The sequence below is a fragment of the Aulonocara stuartgranti genome, assembly GCF_965226115.1.
Source record: "Aulonocara stuartgranti genome assembly, chromosome: 7".
Classification (NCBI taxonomy): domain Eukaryota; kingdom Metazoa; phylum Chordata; class Actinopteri; order Cichliformes; family Cichlidae; genus Aulonocara; species Aulonocara stuartgranti.
The window spans coordinates 39,827,354-39,843,862 of NC_138945.1; the positions used below are offsets into that span (position 1 = coordinate 39,827,354).

General features: G+C 44.1%; 2 protein-coding genes across 5 annotated transcripts in view; both read right to left on the bottom strand.

Moving 5' to 3' along the window:
• The window catches only part of myo5b (myosin VB), a 47,473-nt gene extending 38,473 nt beyond the window's left edge, over positions 1 to 9,000 (bottom strand). For 2 of the 3 annotated variants that reach the window (XM_082542857.1, XM_082542856.1), the window contains exon 1: positions 8,878 to 9,000. In XM_082542857.1, the coding sequence (XP_082398983.1) occupies positions 8,878 to 8,907 (30 nt within the window). In that variant the 5' untranslated portion in view covers positions 8,908 to 9,000. Of the gene's footprint in view, positions 1 to 5,145; positions 5,679 to 8,877 lie in introns of all 3 variants that reach the window. The other variant, XM_082542858.1, reaches the window with a different exon arrangement.
• Positions 9,001 to 11,235: 2,235 nt separating this feature from the next.
• cfap53 (cilia and flagella associated protein 53) lies at positions 11,236 to 16,502 on the bottom strand. 2 transcript variants are annotated; one of them, XM_082542899.1, is made up of 8 exons: positions 16,329 to 16,420; positions 15,357 to 15,586; positions 14,642 to 14,815; positions 13,964 to 14,267; positions 13,510 to 13,728; positions 12,020 to 12,236; positions 11,794 to 11,896; positions 11,236 to 11,716 (listed from the first exon to the last, which is right to left on the bottom strand). In XM_082542899.1, exons 1-8 carry the CDS (start codon positions 16,344 to 16,346, stop codon positions 11,467 to 11,469), a joined length of 1,515 nt encoding a protein of 504 aa, XP_082399025.1. In that variant the 5' UTR covers positions 16,347 to 16,420; the 3' UTR covers positions 11,236 to 11,466. The 2 variants fall into 2 exon arrangements, with proteins under 2 accessions (XP_082399025.1, XP_082399024.1); XM_082542898.1 differs by having other exon boundaries at positions 11,238 to 11,716; positions 16,393 to 16,502.
• Between the last annotated feature and the right edge of the window lie 7 nt (positions 16,503 to 16,509).

Consider the following 16,509-nt stretch of genomic DNA (forward strand, 5'->3'; position numbering starts at 1 on the left):
TAAAAATGATTGACACGCAGGTGGAGATGCCTATGACAGGCTAAACTGGACAAACGCAAACACTTAGCAGGTTAAGGTGAATGATAGTGTTAGCTTGATTGGTTTGTGACCGGAGGTGACATCATCAGTGAGCCGCCAGGGTGGAATGAGACCGTTTATTAATCATGCTCTGATCTTCATCCAAATCATCCAAAGACAGGTGGAAACTCTTCTTATCAGGCCCCCATTGAAGTGGGCGGGGTTCTGACAAGAAGAGTTTCCACCTGTCATCTCTCTGGATGGGTTATGTGAGTGAACATGGCTCTCTGCTGGCAGAATGTAGGGATCTACAGACGCTCCATCCACCTGCAGAGAGGGTCTGTTGGCAGGCTGAGGCAGTGTCCAAAACATAAATCAAAAAATATTTTAGTTTTTAAATACTTAAGTGCACTTGATTCATCTAAGAGTTCACCTGCATTTTGTTTATAATATGTGAGACAGGTGAGTGCAGAGGTTTAGTGCTAATCACAGACACATTCATGAGTCTTCAGGGTTTCTGTGAGCTGGACAGCACGCTCCATTCATCCAGCAGCTGCAGCGCTAGCCGAGCGCTGACAGCAGTGGGAACCAGAGAGCTGCAGCTCAGGAGGAGAGAGATGCAGTCTGTTTGTTTCCTGCTTCCTCACAGACCCACAGCAACATGTAAATCCACCAGCAGGACAGCTCCACCCACATTTATCAGAAATCACACAGACTTCTTTCCGGATACAAATAATTACCTGCATGTGTAACAGTCTGTTATTAACTGCTTCAAAACAGCAGACCAATAAATACATTTAACAGCTGGAATAGCTGACTGACAAAACCCCAAACAGCAGAACTGAGTGAGACAGACGCCGGCTCTGGAAGGGTTTATGTCACATTATTAAAAAAAAGAAATAAAAAATACTCGACTCCAGGGAAAAAAATGAAAATAAACCCACAGTGCCTAATGAACAAAACTCTGAATCACTAAATATTGAGGTGCAGACAGACTCAACATTTTGTAATGAAGACAGCAAACATAACAAAGCTGCTTCATCACCTCAGCGGAAAAAACTCCAGCCACAACCAGCACCAGAAAGATTTAATGAGAACTATTAATATTCACCAATGAACAAAAGAAAAATGATCAAAACATCAAAAATATCGATTCTGAGTCCCAAGAGTCAAAGTTAATATGAGATGTGTGGCCTACTTTAGTTTGCCAATGATAATAAATAAATTACTGACATGGCAAAATAAATGCGTGAAACTGAGTCTGTCATCTTTCCAGAATCTTTATCCCTGTGACCCCTGACCCTTCGGTACCTGATGCAGGAACTCAGTATTTTTGATTTTACAATCTGTAGTGCGAAGATGCAGCTTCCTCAGAGATGGAAGGATCCAAAATACCAGTAATGTAAATTCATAAAGACTTTCAGACTTCTTGTTTTAGGTCATTATGGAGCCATAATCACATAATCAGCTGGTCAATACAGCTTAGTGGGAAATGACTGAGCTGCTAGAGAGAACAACAAGCATACAAAAACAGAATAATAAAAGTCCGACATGGAGCGAAGTCACTGCTGCCCTGATCATCAAAGTGCGAGAAAAAGGAGAGAACCGTCCGAGTTTAAACCGCAGCTCTCTGGATTCTGGAAGACACTCTGACCACTTGGTGATCAACAATTGTTAAGATTAATCAGATTGTCAATCAGATTAATGAGTAAAGAAACTCGTCCCACTGCAGGCCTGATCTGCTCTGACTCAGCAGCCTCAGCAGAGTCCTGGATCTGAGTCCAGCAGATTCCCACTCTAGACCAGCATCACTCTGAGATCACCCTGATAACACAAACCCTCTTGGAGAGCCCAGCAATCATGACTCAGCTGAGCACAGGTGGAGCTGCAGGTGGAAACCCTCCCCCCAAATACCAGATTACTCAGTCTGATGAGGTTCAAAGTGGCCCCACTTAGTGAAGCGGACCACCGAGCCCAGGAGGAGGATTACAGATCAGAGCTGACTCACACACACACACACACACACACACACACACACACACACACACACACACACACACACACACACACAGTCAGAAATCTGCGTCTGATTCTAATCTGAAACATACGCTCACGCTGTCCTCGGAGCAGAACTGCGACTAACGAGCTGTAATTAATCTCAGCTAATCCCGGCATGCACAGCAGAAGACGACGACTTCTCCTGAGTGAGTCTCCATCATTCAATCCAACCACTCCTCCTCTGCAGGGTAGCAGGGGGGTGGGGTTGCATGGTGCCTGTCCTCGCTGGCTTTGGGTGATCACATCTAAACAGTGGCAGTTTCTCAGACAGGGGTTAAAAAGAGAGGTTACAGCTGAATGTGAAGGATGTAGAAAAGTGCTGCTGTCAGAAATGTTCACGTGACTGAACTTCACTGTTTGTAAAACAATATTAAACATGACCGACTGAAAGCTGAATGGACTTCAGGGTTACGCCTGCACGTGTGTTGTTATTTAGTTTTTACTTTTCAGTTTTGGTTCCATTCCAGAGATGTCGTGATTTTTTTGGTTTATATTTTGATAGTTTCTGTTAATTTTTACGATGTGATTGGTATTTGTAAGACTGAAAGAAAGCCGGTGCTCCTAATCTCAGGGGCAGCGATCTAAGCAGAGAAGCCCACCCTCCTCCTCCACCCTTTCTAAGCCAGCAGGAAGATATAATCTCTGCAGTGTCCTGGTCTGTCCTGGGGTGTCCTCCCCGATACATGAAAAATAACACCGTGGAGGTGAACAGGAGGCGTGCTGGTCAGATGATTTAGCCGCTTCAACTGCCTCCTTTCAGTGTAGAGGAGCAGCAGCTGTACTCAGCAGCACGTACACATGGACAAGCTTCACAGATCTCACTGTTACTGCTGCAGGAACACAGACTCTGTGCCCACAGGTTAAACATGTGAACAGGTGTGATGACAGGTGTGCACCTCTCTCCTGTCCTCTGAACATACCTACAGCCTGCCGTCATTATTTACAGTTAGCTTTTTAAAATCTAGCTGATCCAGCGTCCAGCCTACAGGTGCTGCTGCAGCTCATTTCCCCCTTTTTTCTCCCAATTATGACGCCTTTAAAATGAGGTTTTCATCCTGACACCAACATCTGTTACAACAACTGTCGCAGTCAGAGTTTGTGACGTCACATAAATTAAAAATGATGAAAGAAAAGTGTTTCAGTGACTCAAAACAACATAAAACATGGAAACTTCCAAATGTGCTTTTTAGTTAGAAGCTACAGCTATATAAAAATGAACTGTGGAAACATCCCAGCAACACAATTTGAAGATGTAGGCTAACTTTAGCCTACAGTCTTACCTAACCTAAGCTGCTAACTTCTCACAGATCCTGCTGTCACTTCCTCACAGTTCACATGAAATTTTGCTTCAGTTCAAACTGAAAGGTCCAAAAGTCAAAGTGAGTTTGGTGCAGAAGAGCTCTACAAAATAACGACAGTTAAAAGTACGTCTGGTGTCAGAGTCAAGGCCATCATTATCAACAGCATGTAATAAAAGGAAGTATCATCAGATTAAAGTTGGCTTCTGAGTTACTTTCTTCTCATAACAGCATGAGGAAGAAGACTCACTGAACTCCAGCACAGAGAATAAAGCCGAGACCAAGATCACAAAACAAAACGTCCTCACATTTTAAAAGCTTTAACTCTCATCTCTCACAGAAAGATCTCAGAAAAAAAAAGAACAAAAGTAAACTCATAACTTTCCCCCTGCTGTGAACGCTGACGTAACAAGACACTTTTCTGCCTGATTACAGTGGTCCAGGAGACGGTACAGACTGAAGGACTACAGGTGGGACTACAGTGAGTTCTGCTGCAGGAGGAAGCTCATTTAGTCTTTGCGTCTCAGATTTCAGACAGCCTGATTGAGCAGAGGTTTCACTCAAGCTGAGGTGAGGTTAACAAGTTCATGAACATTCAAACAGGTTCCTGCTGAGTTAATAAAGAGTCACCGATTAGACTGGAAGCAAAGCTCAGATTAAAGAGTAGAACACAACTAAGTCCAATCCTCGAATCAAAGAAATCCAACCATCAGAGGATGAACGGAGCCTGGCCTGACTGAACCCACAACACTGCTGAATCCTACAATCCCCACAATGCATTAGAGTCTCTCTGCTTTTATCCTTTTTTTTTTAAAATTTTGTTTTGTTTTGTTTTGGTCTGGGCATTTTCTTCCTGTTGCTCATCAGCTGTTTTATGTTTTTATTCTCTCTCCCATTTCTGCCTGTCGGTTTATGATGCTGAAGAAAATTAAGTTGGAAGACAAACAACAAATTTAATGATCTGACTGCATGTGTGTGTGCGAGTGTGTGTGTGGCTGAAGGATGAAGACATTAGATAAGACAATGGCTTCATCTCTGATTTTCTTTTGTTGCTCATTGTAGAAAACGAGCTTTAATCATTAATCACTGACGTGCAGGTGAGCAGATGATGGGCTGTCAGTGATCTGAGTGATGAATCATCAGTGAGTGTAATAATGCTGCTTTTCCAGGCTGATAACAGGTTCAAACAACCAGCAGAAAACCAGCTTCCGGTCTCGCTCTGAAGGTTTATTCAACCAGTGATAATGCCCTGATCACAGAAACCGTCCAGCACGGCCTCACAGACAGCTTGAGTCCTGTGAACCACTCTGAAATCCAACACGGGTCCTTTCTAACTCAAATCTGCGCCTCCTGCACCTGTCCGCTCAGCCGCACGCAAGACTCCTTTCAAAAATTAGCCATTTTACACTAAAGTGTGCACTCTGTGGAATTTCTGAGGAAAAATCTCTTTAGTTTGCGTTATCCAGGCTTTACCTGTTCTTCTCTTACATTCAGGCCAAATAATCACATATAGCTCCAACGTTACTTCACTCTCCACCCGCAGCGCCATGAACTAATGTTCCAACACTAAGTCCCAACAGGTGACTCATCTCTTTAAAATCTGAATAAACACCGTGCTGTCTGGTTTGTGTGTCGGGTGTAACATAAATCATCCTCAGAGTTTAGTGCAGGTGAGTCCTGAGCGTCTAAAGGCGACGTAAGTGACGGGGTTCGGGCTGGAGCTGCTCCAGCAGGTGCGCGTTTGTCTGTTCCAGGTGAAAAGTAAACTCACCTTCGTGTACAGCTCGTTCACGGACATCGTGCCTCCCCGGTGGATCAAACTACACTAATAAGCTCCTCTTGTGTCCATTAATGATCCATTAGAGTCCCTCTGCGCTCCGGTTCGGTCCTAAACCAGCAGAGACTTTCCAGTGCGCATGCCCCGCAGCAGGTGTCTGGCCGAGTTTCGGTCACTTTGTTCGGTGTAGCGTCGGTCCGAAGGAGCGCGCTCCCGCTGCTGTTTCCTCCGGTAAAAACGAACCCTCGGGTACTTCAGGGTAAACTCAGAGCCGATGAAAAGGGTTCTAACCGGAAGAAGGATCCCGAAATCCAGAAAAACGGAAACGAAAAGCCTGAAGCGACCCGCAGGTGGAGGGAGGGAGGAGGCCTGTTCTTCCTGACAGCCGTGTTTTCCCCACACTGCCCGCTGATTGGCTGATCCCTGGCTCCAAGCCAGGTTTCAACCACACACACACATACATACACACACTACGCAGGGTGCTTCAACATGAGGCGTGGATCCCCACACAGGGTCCTGAGAGAAACCTGGAGGGTCCATTTAAAAAAAAAAAATTCCCAAGTTAACATTTTATTTGAATTTCTATGAATACCATCCCTGTAAAAGTATTAACACTATGACAGCATCTCCAAAATTCACTGCCTCACACAGTCAGACCTGGTACAGATCTACAAGACTGATTCTGTTTGTGGATCCAGTGGAAATTGGCATCAATTCCACTGCCTGTTTATTCCAGTATATAGAATTATTTGTATGGGTCTAGGTGAATGGAGCAAAACCACTAAAATAATCCCACCTGCTTCTCTAAACTAAAGTCCCACTTTTATTTCACTTATTGCAAATCCAGCATCAATCATCTGTATGAACTGTAATAAAACAACATATATGACTTGCAGTCTTTCTCACGGTAATTCAGAGCCATCTATGGAGCAGGAAGGAAACCTCCAAGTTATGAGAAGTTCATTGGTAACATAAATACATAAAACAAAAACATACTTTTTTCTGCCTTCTCTCCGATATTCTTCCACTATTCACCAAATTTTGTATATATTATAATCAAATGACCTCTAAAAACCTAAAACTTCTTTTCTGTGATTAGCTGACACACCTTTGTGGGTGTGGCCACTTTAATGGTCAAACATCTGTAATTCTTTAATATTTCATCTAGTTGCAACCAAATCTGTTTATAAAGGTCAATATTCCAAATGCAAACTACTGACCTTGTACCAGTTTTACCACTAAGGGATGCTAATTCAATAGTAAATAAAACAATATAAACAGCAATTAGTTGAATATAATAAAAAAAGTAAAAAAATATAATTAAAAACAAACAAAACGAAATTGGTGGTCTAAGTAAGCATTGCAAAATATTGGAATTGTGGTGCTGTCACAATAGCACCATCATTTGGTCGATAAGAGAACTACCCTCAGAGGAACTTTGATTTTGTATTTTTAATCTTTCTTTTGTTTTGTTTTTTTTGATTATCTTTTCATGAAGGCTTCAGAATGACAACCAGAATGTCAAACAATCAGCCACAAAGAGAAGACGAACAGACATGAAAGCAAACAGGCTGCACACTGTGAGAATTAATCATTTAACGCTCGTCCACGCCTCCTCACCTGACAGCATTCATCCAAACGTGTCGTCTCATTCTTTCCACACCTTAACCTCTTAAGCCCCAAGCCTAACTGATCTCCAGCCTTTTGCCCCCGTATCAGGGGGCGTTGGGGCTTAAGAGGCTTTGTTCCACTTCAACTCTTTGTGTTTAAATTGACCACAAAAACTGAATGCAGTGGAACCAGAAAGAGGCCAGACCAATCAAAAGTGTAATAATGAGGTGGGATGTAAATAAATCCTGTGTTAACACCTGGTGTGTACTTAATAATTTTTATGTTTCTTTCTATTTTTAAATGCAAATCATGTACTTTATAAATCTACTGAGCCCCGCAGGGGACATGGGAGAAAAAAAAATTAAGACGGACTTTTGCGAGATCTCGCAAAACAAACTCGGGATCTCGCAAAAGTTTTAGCCGCATTCTTCCCGTTAGCTTCGAGCTAACGGGAGGTCGAGACCTACTACAGCCGGGAGGAATCGTGCCTCGACTCGTGTCTCGACCTCCCGGTCGGCTTCGAGCCGGCGTCCGAAGAATGCGGCTAAAAGTTTTGCGAGATCTCGCAAAAGTCTGTCTTAATTTTTTTTTCTCCCATGTCCCCTGCGGCGCTCCGTATAAATCCATTTATTTTACAGTAGGGGTTACACTGTAGGCTGAAACCAGCAAACATGTCACACCAGCTGTAATCCTGTAACCTGTAACCTGTGTGTGTCAGTTAGCCTGCAAAAAAACAAACACAAACAAAACACCATTAAACCTTATTTTGGGATAAAGCCTTCAAACCTCTGAAGCTTGTAGACTAAAGACTGTGTAGTTTTTATGTCTTGGTGATCACTGATGTGGAATTTCTGTTATTACTGTTAATTCAGTCTTTTAAATAACTGCCAGGAGGAATTTCCTAGACTGTGGCAAGAAGAAGCATCAGCCTGCACAGCTGCAGTTCCCCTAATGGCCACTTGAGACTCCAGCATTGAGTCAGTCCCCATAGTCTCCCATGTTAAAATGGTTGGCTTTACTGCAGAAATAGCATGTTTACAGGCTGATACAGGAAACTGTTTTGTTACTACAACCTATTTCATCCTTGCTGACTTTGTGAAGACTGTTGGGTTTGATCTAATTATTACAGTTTGCTTTAATATGGTGGTGGGGGTGGGGGTGGCTGTAGCAGCTAGCTGTCTGCTAGATAACAGGACCTCTGTGTTTGTGCTGTTGGAGGCAATTATCTGACCAATATCATGGCTGCTGTGAGGTTAATTATTGTCACAGATCGCCAAAATTCAAGGAATGTAACTTAGTGCTAACATGCTAACTAGCATTAGCTGGTCTGTTTGCACTCCACCACCTCATCTAAATGTGGTCACTCCAGAAACAAAAAGCTAACACAGCAGGATTCAAAACCAAAGGGTGCCTAAAACCAGTCTGTGCGTGAGACTTTGTAGACATAAATCTAAAAATCTGAATCTGGAGAGAAATTATGTCCTGTTATTACAGATGAAGCTACACAGTAGCATAGAAAGTAAATGAGCTCCAGTCACATTATTAAAAATATAGTACTTTTGCTTAGATTATAGTAATACTTCATCACTGAAAGAGCACTACGCTCTAAACTGCTTCAACATTTTGGGTCTTTGTCAATGTGAATGTTTTGCTTCAGTGCAGTAAGACTATCCAGCTGCAGTATGGGAAATTAGGATTTTTGGCTGCTTTCTTTGTGTCTCATTCAGGCCTCTAAGAATCCTTCAACTAACTAATTTATCCTTTTCTCTTCAGACATGTTGATAAATCTCTCACAAACAAGGTCAAACTAAAAAGTCTATCGAGCCAGAGAAGGATATTTGACCTTCATGCACCACCACCCATAACATTTATATTTCCTGTAATATCTCCTCACAGACATAAAATGTGAGAGTATAAAGCTGGTTTTACATAAAATGTTCTTATGTAAGTCAGACCTTTCCTTCTGATAACACATCAGTAAAGTGTGTCTGTTATCAGAGATGTTGTGTAATGCCGACAGGCTGATAGTGAACGTTATAGAGAATATTTTGTGTGAACATTAACCACAGATATGAGCTCTTACAGTGAGTACAGAGGCAATAACAGGTCCTTTACCTTGGAGTAGGGGTAATAATCTCCGCTCATCCTCTCCGGCTGATAAATAGATCCTCATGTGCTGAAATAAGCTGCATTAGATCCTGTGACAGTGATTGTGGGAAGCAGCAGCTCGTCTCAGACCTGTCTGAGCACAGCTATTATTCTTACTCAGCTAATGAGTCCACTCCCAAACCACTCCTTCTGCTGGTATGAGGTGTTTACCTGCACATGAGTCTGACAAGACGCCGGTCCACCCACAACAGGCTTTATCACGCTGCCACAGCCGTGAAGGCTGTGAAACACAAGCGTGAAAAAGAACAACAGAGAACTTCAACAGGCTGCACACGGAAGAAGAAATCTCACCACAGGCTGACAGTCCTGTGACTTTCATTAATGTTCCTGAACCTGTGCTCCTCTGACATCAGTGAAATATAATGTGGCACTAGCATTCATGTCACTGTTTTCCAGCCTTGTTTCATTCTGGGAACAGAGGAGCTGTGCACTATTAACAGTTCAAAATAATCTTTACTGGTGCTGCACAAATCACTGTTCAGTCCTGTGGTCAGTCTGTGCAATAGAGACACAGTTAGTTACACAAGAAAATGGACAGTATAAACATGTAAGCATTTTTTACTCTTTGACTCTACAAGCGTAGCTGTGCATGATTCAGAGCTTTGGATGAGCTGATTTCTTTCACCAGTTTTCAGAGGTGTGCTGAGGAACAGCAACAAGTGTTTCAAGCTTACTTCTTAGCCATTTGGCAGCTGCCATGTTACTTTCTGTGGGACCAGAAGCAACCATATTTAGAGGAAAGGGTGGAGTTTGAAGAAAAATTCACTGAGGTCAGAGATCAGGTGAGCAGTAGACTCATTTTGTCACAGAGTTCTATTCAGTCAGACTCCTTTTTTACTTCTTTTTCCTGCATAGTAGGAGTAATGCAATGCTTCACTTTACTGACCTATATGCTGTGTCCATCTTTGATATACAGTTTATGTTTGGTTTACAAACATGATCAGGTGAAACAAAGATGAACTGAAATAAATGAAAATATTGAGTTAAATATGTTGTTCAGGTGAGTTCAGGCATGCAGAGACCGTTTTTTTTAAAAGTCATTTTGAACTTCAGGTGATTGTTTTGCTATTTCTCAGCATTCTTAAAAAACCCCCCAAAAAAACCACTGTGGTCTTGCTGAGGTGTTCATGTTATTCTGTCCATCCCACCTCCAGCTATGATGTAATGATTAAATGATGCAGAGTTTATTTGTGCTTGCACAAGTTTACCCATGAAAACCTCAGCATGTGTCAGAGTGTGTTAGTGTGACATTTCCTTAAGATGATGATTGAAAAACTTTATTAACACAAGCAGCAACAGTATGTTGTTAGTAACAGACTCTAGTGTACATTAAATACTCATTAACTTCTCCAATTAGTGATTTGTAACAATGATGTAAGCATATGCAAAGTGACAGCATTACAGTAGGGCCGGATTAAACGCTAAGCATGGCCCCGGGCAAAGAGGTGGTTTTGGGCCCCGCATAAAGGGAACGTTAAAGGAAAACTAGTGTGAACGATTCTTGGACTGACTTAATGGAGTCAGGCTTAGGATCTTAGGATCGAGACATTTTCATAGTGTGTAATCCAAACAACACAGCAGATTATTAATGACAAATATATGAAAAAGAGGCCGGGTACAAACTCCGCCAGAAGAGGAGGTCACATGTCTACCAAAGGTAATGCAAAAGCCATTTGGAGCGATCTTCAAAAAACAGTCAAATAGTTTTATCCATTTATTCTGCTTAAACCTCCCATCCTACCTGAATATAGTCATGTAGGATGAGGTTCGAATAAAATAAGCGCTTTATAACGAAGAACCAATATGCTGCTAATAAACAGAAAAAGAAAGGTGAGTATGTGCACCTTCATGTTAAGTGTTACCTGTTCATTAAATACATTAAAGACGTGATGCTTGCTGAGCTGGAGCTTCATCCGGAGAGTCTTCTGTCAGCAGCTTGCAGTGATGTTCATAAAGAAGAGTCATTTATAATTATTAGAGATGGTTTACAGTGAGTCACCCAGTTACATCAAACTGCTGCTGTTGCTTATTTTCTTTTTACCACATGACGATTCTTTCACAATAAAAGACTGAGATGTTTTGTAATGTGGCTCTCTTCCCTCTCCTTCAGTAAATATTACCCAACAGAGAGTGTGAATCACAAACAGGCTCCTCTGACATCACCCACCCCATCAGTCACTTCACAGTGAAGCATTTAAAGGGCAAACCAAAGCAGCACAACTCTGTCACCTACTTCAGGTGTTTATTATCATGATATAAATAAAACTGCTTCAGAGAACCGCTGTTATTAATACCAACATGAGCTTAGGTATTAAGTGTTATTTTTCTGTATTCCAAACTTTTTTCAGCTGTGATTCAATTTCTTTAAATTTAAATAGTCTGAACAGCTTCACAGAAACATAACCAGACTAAAACTTCTCTTGAAATCACTCTTTTTAATGAATTTTGTGTGTTAAATAAAAGAGAAACATCCAAACAAAATACACGTGGAGGAAACCTGATACACACCCCGTCCCCCAATTAAACTGTGGAGGTTCAGTAGTCTGTAAGCCGGGTCCGGGGTGCAGACCTGGAGACCTCCACTCTCCTAAAAGGGTGGGTGCCAGCACTGTGGGACATAAATCTGGACAGTATGTGCTCTTTCTTGGTGCTGAGGAGCTGCTCCAGCAACAGGCCCTGCTGGTGCTCCCGCTGCTCCTGAGCCTTCAGCTCTGAGTGGAGCTGCTGCTGCTGCTGCATCTGAGCACGGAGGTCGGCTTGGTATGCTCCAGCTGCCTGCTTCTGCCTGTGGGACGGACAGACAGTAAGTCAGACACACGGATATCAGACACACGAACAGCACTCGGCCGTTTGCTGACCTACCGTCTCTTCTCCTCCTCCTCCTTCTGATTCTCCTCCTCGATAACTCGCTCCAGCTCCTCACACTCCTTTTTCACCTGGGCTTGTTTCTGCAGATTAGCATACACTGGAGTGCACAGACACACAGACGCAGACACACACACACACACACACACACACACACATTAAGTGAGCATTTAAACACTGAAACGATTAAAGAATTCAAACCGAAGTATAAAAACTGCCTCACATTTGTTCTGGATCTGCAGGTGCTGCGCCTCCATCACCTCCTCTATCAGCCTCTTCCTGGCCTCCCTCTCCAGCCGGCTCTTCTCCTCTCGTTTAGCCCAGACCTCCTTCAGCTGCTCCTCTATCAGCTGCTCCATCTCCTCCTCCTCTTTCCTCTGTCTCTGCAGCTCCTCGAACAGATACTCTCGGTACCTGCGCTGCTCCTCACGCAGCTCCGCCTGAATGCACACACACACACACACACACACACACACACACACACACACACACACACACACACACACACACACACACACACACACACACACACACACACACACAAGCATGCACGTGGTAAATCAGATGAGTGCGTTCTCGTGTTCATTCACAAGTGAAAACCTTTCTCTTCGCTGCTGAAAACTGCAAATACTGTTCTCCATCTTTTATCTGAATTTCTTGATTCTCATCACCTCACAAGAAATACGTTTTATTTACATTTTTTCCAATTTTGAAACATTAATTTAATCTTTACTCTGTGTTAGACCATACTGATTAACTTCAGCTTGTAGGCAGCTTCAGGTCCTTAGTAAATGTCTGACCTGCTTCATCAATGTTCACTCTTGTGTCAGCTACAGCTGACTGCAGTGCTCTGAGGCCCCCTGCTGGCCTGAATGAGGAAGTGCACTCACTGTGGCTAACACTGCCTGAATATTTTCATTCCTCCACTGAAGTCATTTGAATTTGTCTGAGAGGATCAGTGCTAAGAATCAATCTGTCACTGAACCATAGAAGGAACAGCACAGAAAACTCATCCACCAATCAAATAATGTTCATTCATCTTCTGAGTGCTGTTCCTGAAGTTCAGGTCTCAGGAGCAGTAGTCAGACCCCCCAGACCTCTGCAGTGTGTCCTGTGTCTGCACTGAGGCCTCCTCCCAGCAGGAGATCGAACACTTAAACCCGGTCGTGTCTGAGCCTCCTCATTCCACCTCAGCCTGATCCTTTTGATGCAGGTGAACAGCTCTCAGCTTCATTCTTCTGGTCTCTACCCAGAGCTCGTGGTCAGCTTTACTTTTACACTCAGTTCTCTTTTATTACCAAAGCAGTCTATCATAGCATCCACCTGCAGTCTGCTGCGCCGTCCTTCTCTCACTGAAGAACAGGAGCAGAGACACTTATAGCAGAGTGCTCTCTGACCTTTTACAGCTGAACACATGACCTCAGACATGTTAATGCTATTTCCTGCCATAGTGCTAGTTTGAGGCCATCCCTTAATCAGATCAGCAGAACTACATAATCGGCACAAAAAAAAAGAAGTGGTTCACAAACTCAGTGATAAAAAGCGCCCTGACTGAAGTCCAACAGCCACCAATCTAAGTCTGTGAGCATCCTCGAGAGGACACAGATCTCATCTTGTGTTAAACCCCAGTGTTACAAACAAGAGAACAATCATTTATAGAATTGATTTTACATTTCCTGGCTCAATCCGGCCTTGACGTTCAGGTTCTCTTACCTTCCTCTGAGCAGCTCCTTGTTTCTCATCTATTTCCTGCTTGAGCAGTGCCTGCAGGATGCTCATGTCCAGCTCCAGCTCCTCGCGCTGCTCCCGGGCCAGGCGCTTCATCTTCAGCCTTAAACCATGGTCCAGCAGCCGCCGCTGGCCCTGCTGTGCTTGGAGCTTCTGCTGCTGCTCCCGCTGCTCCTGCAGGAGGCTCGTCTGCCGCTGCTGCGCCTGCACGCCACACAGTTATCATACATTCAGTTACCACGTCTGCCAAATGTGCAAAAGGTGAATGTGTCACAGGTGAATGTGTATGAACAGGAGGCTCCTGGGCATGCTCAGAATGACCCTTTAAATCATCGTTCAAGCATCAGAATGATCTGCAGTGGTTGTGTGTGTTTGTGAGCTGTGTCTCCCCCTTGTGGTGATTTGAGATGAGTGCGACTGTAATGACTGAGGAACAGACCAGAAGCCGGGCCTCCTCTTCTTTCAGCTCCCTCTCCCGCTGCCTCTGCTGCTCGGCCGCCTCCATCTGCCTGCACAGGATGCCGCGCTGCTCCTCGTTCCTGTGTCGCCGGCTCTGGGCTCGAGCGCCCTCCAGCTCCTCTTTGGCTCGCCCGTCACCCGCCCACAGTTCAGAGAAGAGCAGGTCCTCCTCCTGCTGCCGCCGCTGTTGCGCCTGCCGGCTCCTCACCTGAGCGGTTCGCTCCTGGGACACCTGCTGCTCCGTGAGCCTACTGCAGATGCTGCGCAGCTCCTCGCACTGCTCCCTGAGCACAGCAGTAACCACACAGCTGAGACTATTCATTAAAAATTAAAAGGATTTTCTGATGTTGGTTACAGGACTGCATTAACATTTTAAAGTCTAACTTTCTGAACTTGTTTTTAAGCAGCTTCAGTTCAGGTAGGCCAAACTAGCTTCCTGCCTCGAGTTGTGCTCCCGTTTAACTTGTTCCAGTGTGAATCAGTAGTTTGAAATGAATTCCTTCAGGGGAGTTCACTGGCTCTAATATTAATGATTTATCTTGGGAATGTTTGTAATTGAGATGAATATTTGTAACTGTTTTCTGCTATTTAATTAAAGTGAATCACCATCTCTATAAGACATGCTGCGGTGGATGTTTAGGTGGAGGGTGCAGGGTACCTAAACTGCTGCTCCAGTTTCTCAGACACCAGCTGCTGTCGCTCGCTCTCTCTCTTGTGTCTCAGCGCTTTGGCTTTCTCTCTCATCTTTGCCTCTTTCTCTAATGTTGTCTCCTTTTTTTCCTCCATCTCCTGCAGGAACTGCTGCTCCTCCACCTCCAGCAGCTCTGCCAGCCTTAGGACACAATTGGGTGAGAAAGATGTCACAGCAAGCACAGACTGTAAATACTGTATCCCACCATCCACTCAGCACCCTCCTCTGTCACACCAACCCTCTGCATGTCCTCCTTCACTACATCCATGAACCTCCTCTGAGGTTTTCCTCTCCTCCACTCTGCTTGCACTTTCTTCTTCACATCTTGTGCACCCTTGTACATTGGATGGTTGACCCCAGATATTTAAACTCATCCACCTTCATCTGCTGCTTGCATGTTTATCTTTCCACCTGTGTGCTTATTCCTCTTATCTCCAGTTCTTCTCTCATCTCCAGGCTCTCCTCCACATGCTCTCTACTCTCACTACAGCCGAGGATTAAAACTATGATGCATTATTATTCTGAGCTTTAATAATCTCTGATTTTAGGTGGGATACTGGATGATGAAAACCGGTAAAAAGTCACTTGATTAGCAGGTACTAAGGTTACATGTGTGTTGTGTAATCAGAGTATAAAGTAATCTGAGTACTAAAGGTGCTGTGGGTGGACTTTGTCATCAAACCTGCGTCTCCTCTGCTCGACGTCAGTCTCGTGCTGGCTCACGGCAGCTTGGACTCCCCTCTCCACGGCTCCTTTCAGGAATCGCTGCTCCGTGTCTTTCAGCCATGACGTCTTGATGTTGCAGCTCTGTTGGTACTTGGAGAACTCCAGCACTTTGTCTCGGGCCGCGTCCTGCCTCTGCCTCTGCAGCATCAGCTGCTCTGCAGGCCTCAGAGCAGGAGGCCGGGCTCTCTGAGACACCACACAGATCCAGAACAACAACCACACAGACAGAAACTGACATCAGTAACACTGCAGTACTGTGAGGAGTAGTATTCATATTTTCTACTCCACCATGGAGAGCCTTCTGTCCTACTGCTGCACACTCTGGTTCAAGTGCTGCACTTTGGAGGACAAGAGGAAACTGCAGCGGGTGGTGAGGGCAGCAGAGCTGGCAATTGGCACTTCACTAACCCCCCTCAGAGACATTTATCCTGGCAGACTTCAGAAGAAAGCCAGCATCATCCTCAAAGACCCCTCGCAACCTGGACACTCACTCCCACTTACTTACGCTATTGTGTACTTCACACGGAGAGATGCCAAACTGCCTTTCATTGTTCTTGTAACAGTGACAATAAAGAGCTATTCTATTCTATTCTTTTTTAATCTAATCTATTCTATTCACTGTAACTCACAAACATATCTTACGCCACTACTCCTGTTTAGTTACGTTGCAGGTTAATACTGAAGCAACAGCAACTATAATACTTTATAGATTTACTCTGAAATAGGACACTTTGCATAGTAAATGGTAAATGGACTGGTGATTATGTAGCACTTTCTTCTCTAAGAGATCACTCACAGCGCTTATACCTTCACACTGCAGAAATTGTACTTTTACTTAACAGCAGTATAAGTGCTATTACTTTAAATGTTGCCTTTACACCGCTGCATTCTGTTGTACTTTTACCCTGCAGTAAATTTACCTATTTACCTTACTATTATGGACCATTTTTACTAAAGGCGTGGTGCTGCTTCTTTGTTGGTGTCCCTCTTACCACAGCCACAGAGTGGGGCGTGGGTCCGGTGATCTCCCTGCACCTCGTTCTCCTCTGACTGAGCAGCATCCCGCGGGATTGGGCTCTTGGTGTCCGGGGGTCTGCCTCTGCTCTCCG